We start from the raw sequence: 4212 nt of genomic DNA, 5'->3' as shown, positions 1-4212 counted from the left end.
CATCTTGCTCTCCACTGCATCTTCCCCACCTCCCTTCCCAACACATTCCCATGTCGTTGCCTAACCTACTCAGGTCTCGGGCTGTCTGCCACCAACGATGCTAGCAAAGTCATCAGTTCGGGCCACTACCAAGCCCTGACCAGGCATTCCTCTGACCTAAATGCTGTTCTGATCCTGTACGCCCCCAATCCCACCCCTTCCTTCCCGACCCTCCTCTATCGTTGGTGCTACAAGTGCTGGTGTCTGATTGCTAACTAACGAAGCCAATGGAGGCCTTCATCTTGCTCACCGTGAGTTACGTACGTGCTCCCTTTGAATGTACTGCCTCCGTGCCTGTCGTTTCGGGAATGGAATCTAAGTGGAGTTATTTGTGTACTGTGAGTTAATTTATGAAACTGATTTGCAGAGGATGTTTCAGACACCAAGGAATTAGGAAAATTAGTCCCAGTTTGGTCATGTATTCGCAGAATATGTTCTAGATAGTATATCTATCTACATGTGCTCTCTCTGATACTATGTTATCTATGGAACCTACTTCGTGGACTCAAAGTTGAACTGAAGCAGCACGGGCTGGCTATAGTCCTGACGCGAACCATGCCTTTATTCATTCTACCCGTGAAATGGGAGTCCGCTTTTACGATATAGAAAATCCGAAGTTTTATGCTCGCCATGTGGGAAAGTGACTTGAGAGTGCAGATCCAGCATTAAACAGGCTTGTGCGAGCAAGATGCAAAGATAGATTGAGAATGTTTGGAATTGCTTTATATAATATACAAGTATCCAGTGCTTAAAGAACCAATCCCGAGCACCATTGCATTACTTCCCCCTCCCTATCTACTGCGCACTTGAGAAATCCTCTAATGTTTGAAGCAGGTGGATCATAGGTTGATTTTCTCCGAAATCCGCTTAGAAAACGTATGCACAGCTCTCTTGAGTACCGGTATTACGAATTAAAATGTTAAGAGTTATATTAATGATGTCCATTCGCCTTTTGCATTCTAGTCTCTTGGCATCCTCTTGTACACATATATATGTTGGCTTTGGCCTCCTGATAATATTAAGTTGCATAGCATCAACACAGATGTATCATGAATCATTGGTAAATAGAGGTTTTAACTTTTAAGCAACATATATCTGTAGATTGTGTGAATCAAATTGCTATGTGGATGATTCTCGTGGCTAATGCTTCACTAAAATGTGTAATCAATTTGCTTGTGGTGAATGTCCAGTTCAGAGATGTTGGACTGTTGGTGAATAAGCTTTGTGAGAGTGTGCATTTTTTCAGTTAATTTGATTCACTAGTATTACTTATGTGGTTAATATCTAGACAACTCAGCCGTGCTTGATTAGGCTCGACAGTGGTCAGCGCGACCCATTCCACGAAAAGCCACATAGTTGGAATTCTACTACTAAAATCACAAATCATATTAAATATGAACCGTTAGATACAAAGCATTCTGAGATTGTATAAAAATGCTTATTTAGTGTATAAGATATAGCTTTAAATATGATGCATTAGGAGTGCCTACTGCCTAGGGAAAAAATCATATCGTCTAATCACAAAAGCTTTACTCCTGACCCTAAGTATGATGGCTACTGGGAATCACATAATGCACGAATATTCATTTCTAGAGAACAAACTATGTTAAGTAAATCAATGTTTACAGGCTCTTCCACATATCAAAACTAACAATTATTAGGTATCACACTAACCTCTAGGTTACCAGATAATGGTGAAGCATGCAAGTGGCTGTGTAACCATCTCCGTGTCCTCATGTGTTGCAACCTGATGATGCTACCAGTTTCAACAGCATCACCTTGTTTGGCTGATGAATCAAGAGTAGGTCTCACAATCTGCAGGAATACAAGCAAAGTCAAGCCTAGATGTTGAACAGCATCTTCTAACCTTGCCTACTTCAGGGTGGAATATCAGACTACATGAAAGACAGATCATATTAATCTCGCAGTTAACTGCCAATTCTTTAGCCACGAAATATCATTAGGTTGGGACTTTGGGTTTGGGAATGAAAAAAACTAGCAGTATTGCAGTGTCAGTGTTAGAGTTTCATCATGCTACTGCCGTGACTTATCTATCTATTTAGTGAGATGTCAGATTGGATAGCTACATATAATTATCCAACGAATCTAAGTGAGAAATTTCCACAGTTTGGGCAATGTAAGTGGCAGGTGAACAACTGATGCCTAATGATTCGTTTTTCTCCATCCAGACCTTACAATGTTTGTAATTCTCTATACCATTCCTATGTTTCTTTGATGTGACATGCACACCTGCACCCTGATTTCAATCAATACGGGTACAGCATTTGCACTCTGAACGAAGAGCCAACGCTGGCTTGATCAATTTAAAACCATGGTTTGACATGAACTTGGAAGGTGGCTGTAATTGCGCCAAATGAAACCATAAGAGATGGAGAGGCACCCACCCAGTAGCTATTGGAGTCGTCGATTTCGGGGAAGCCGGTGACGGACTGCTGGCCGCTGCCAGAGCCGTAGGCCACGTCGTGCGAGTGAAGCCTCACCTTGGTCTTCTCGTGCATCAGCTTCACCGTGCTCCCGTAGGTGACCTGCAACGCCACCCAGATCCAGATCAAAACCCAGTTCCTCGCAACAACAACCAAAAAAATAAAATCGTTTGGCGGATCTTAAGATCTGGGAGGCGGACCTGGAGCCCCTCATCCGATACGGGGGCGGCGGCCGCGCCGTGGTCGACCCGGGAGCTAGCCCCGAGGAGGAGCGCCACGGCGAGCGCGAGGACGGACGCGGCCATCGCGACGACGGCGGTGGCGCGATAGGATCGCGGCCGCGGTGACGGCGAGGAGCCTTTCCCCTTGGCCGCGGCGGCGGCCGGTGGTGCCGTGGCCGCGTCGGGTTCGCGCGAGGCGCGCGGGGCTTTGGCCTTTCCCGCCGGCGATCGGCGAAGCAGGGTGGTCTATCGTGCCTGGGTGTGCTGTTGCGGTGTGTGCTTGCGGCCGTTGGGATCTCACGATCTCCGGGACCTTGTGCTTGCCCTGGTCGTTGCTTCCGTGGAGACTGGCTTCGGGTCGGGGCCCATCCGGCTTCCACGTACAGAGGACGAACCAGAGGACGACACGTGTTGCAGCCGCGTCAGTGATGTGCATTGTTTCATATACTCGAGGACCCCTCAACAACTTATTTTTCACAGGTCTGGTCCCTTCATAATGGGCTTAAAATAGTGCTTAAAACAACTAAAACTAACGGGAATATATGCAAACGTGTTATGGGTTTACGTTTTAAAAACAATACTCCTAAAACTTAAGAAGTACTACTATGTTCCCCTAATAAAACTTAAGAAATATGTAAGTTCTTGATGAGGTGGCATTTTTTCGCAATTAATGCAAAAAGTATAACATGCATAACTTGATGAGGATTGCATGGAGTATAAGTACTTATGAGTACATGCGTGACTGGTTGATGCCACTCAATTTTGATCAGACGACTCTCAACAACTAAGGTGACATGGAAGCACGTGTGTGCAAAGAAATCTAATAGTGGGGTAGCTATTCACATATAGAAGATATTTTTCGCCGGGGTTGATGCTGGCTTACAAGTAGTTCTTGTTCTATGGTTGTGTTGATGTTACAATTATAGGTTGTTGCTTTCCACGCCTACAAGTATGGTGTGTTTTAAGTCTTATCCTCTCGCTACATAATTGGACCGTCTGGGCTTATACCGTCTCTGGACCATGGGACCGGGAGGGATTCAATGTGTCGTTGTTCTTACTGCTCCTACTCTCTTTCTCCTCCCAACTCAGTTCCCATTCACTGGTCGCCGCACCGATTACAACTGTCATGTTTCTCTATGGCGGTCCCATCGCCTTTCCACACCTTGTTAGTTTAGCCATCATTTGGATCCAATGAGCGTGATATCCGAGGATAACTAGATGTCTCCAATGAGGGCGGGGTAGCTTGCTTTGTAAAACCGCTGCAGAATTTGGTTGCAAGGGAGCAGTTGGAGTAAGCCCCATGGAGGAAGGAACCAACACTATTGCGGCTCTTGAAAGTACTTCGACACCCTTCGTATAGATTGGAATTTTCATAGTGATAAAAAGGGATTGTATGGATTAGGTTGACGTTTTAAGCCGATAGGACATACATACCGTCATGAAGCACAGATCATTATGTAAATGAGATGACCCATAGTAACTTCACCATGTTTGTTACATTAAGAAGT

The 4212-nt window shown here is 45.1% G+C and overlaps 1 protein-coding gene across 1 annotated transcript in view; it reads right to left on the bottom strand.

Moving 5' to 3' along the window:
• LOC119338467 (stromal cell-derived factor 2-like protein) overlaps nucleotides 1–2994 on the bottom strand; it is a 4937-nt gene extending 1943 nt beyond the window's left edge. The window contains exons 1-3 of the mRNA XM_037610800.1: nucleotides 2684–2994; nucleotides 2445–2585; nucleotides 1714–1854 (exon numbers count right to left, since the gene is read on the bottom strand). Of these exons, the coding sequence (XP_037466697.1) occupies nucleotides 1714–1854; nucleotides 2445–2585; nucleotides 2684–2788 (387 nt within the window). The 5' untranslated portion in view covers nucleotides 2789–2994. The remainder of the gene's footprint in view (nucleotides 1–1713; nucleotides 1855–2444; nucleotides 2586–2683) is intronic.
• Nucleotides 2995–4212: the final 1218 nt, after the last annotated feature.

Source organism: Triticum dicoccoides, chromosome 7B (assembly GCF_002162155.2).
Source record: "Triticum dicoccoides isolate Atlit2015 ecotype Zavitan chromosome 7B, WEW_v2.0, whole genome shotgun sequence".
In the NCBI taxonomy this organism is placed as follows: Eukaryota; Viridiplantae; Streptophyta; class Magnoliopsida; order Poales; family Poaceae; genus Triticum; species Triticum dicoccoides.
This window is presented reverse-complemented; position numbering and strand designations above follow the sequence as displayed.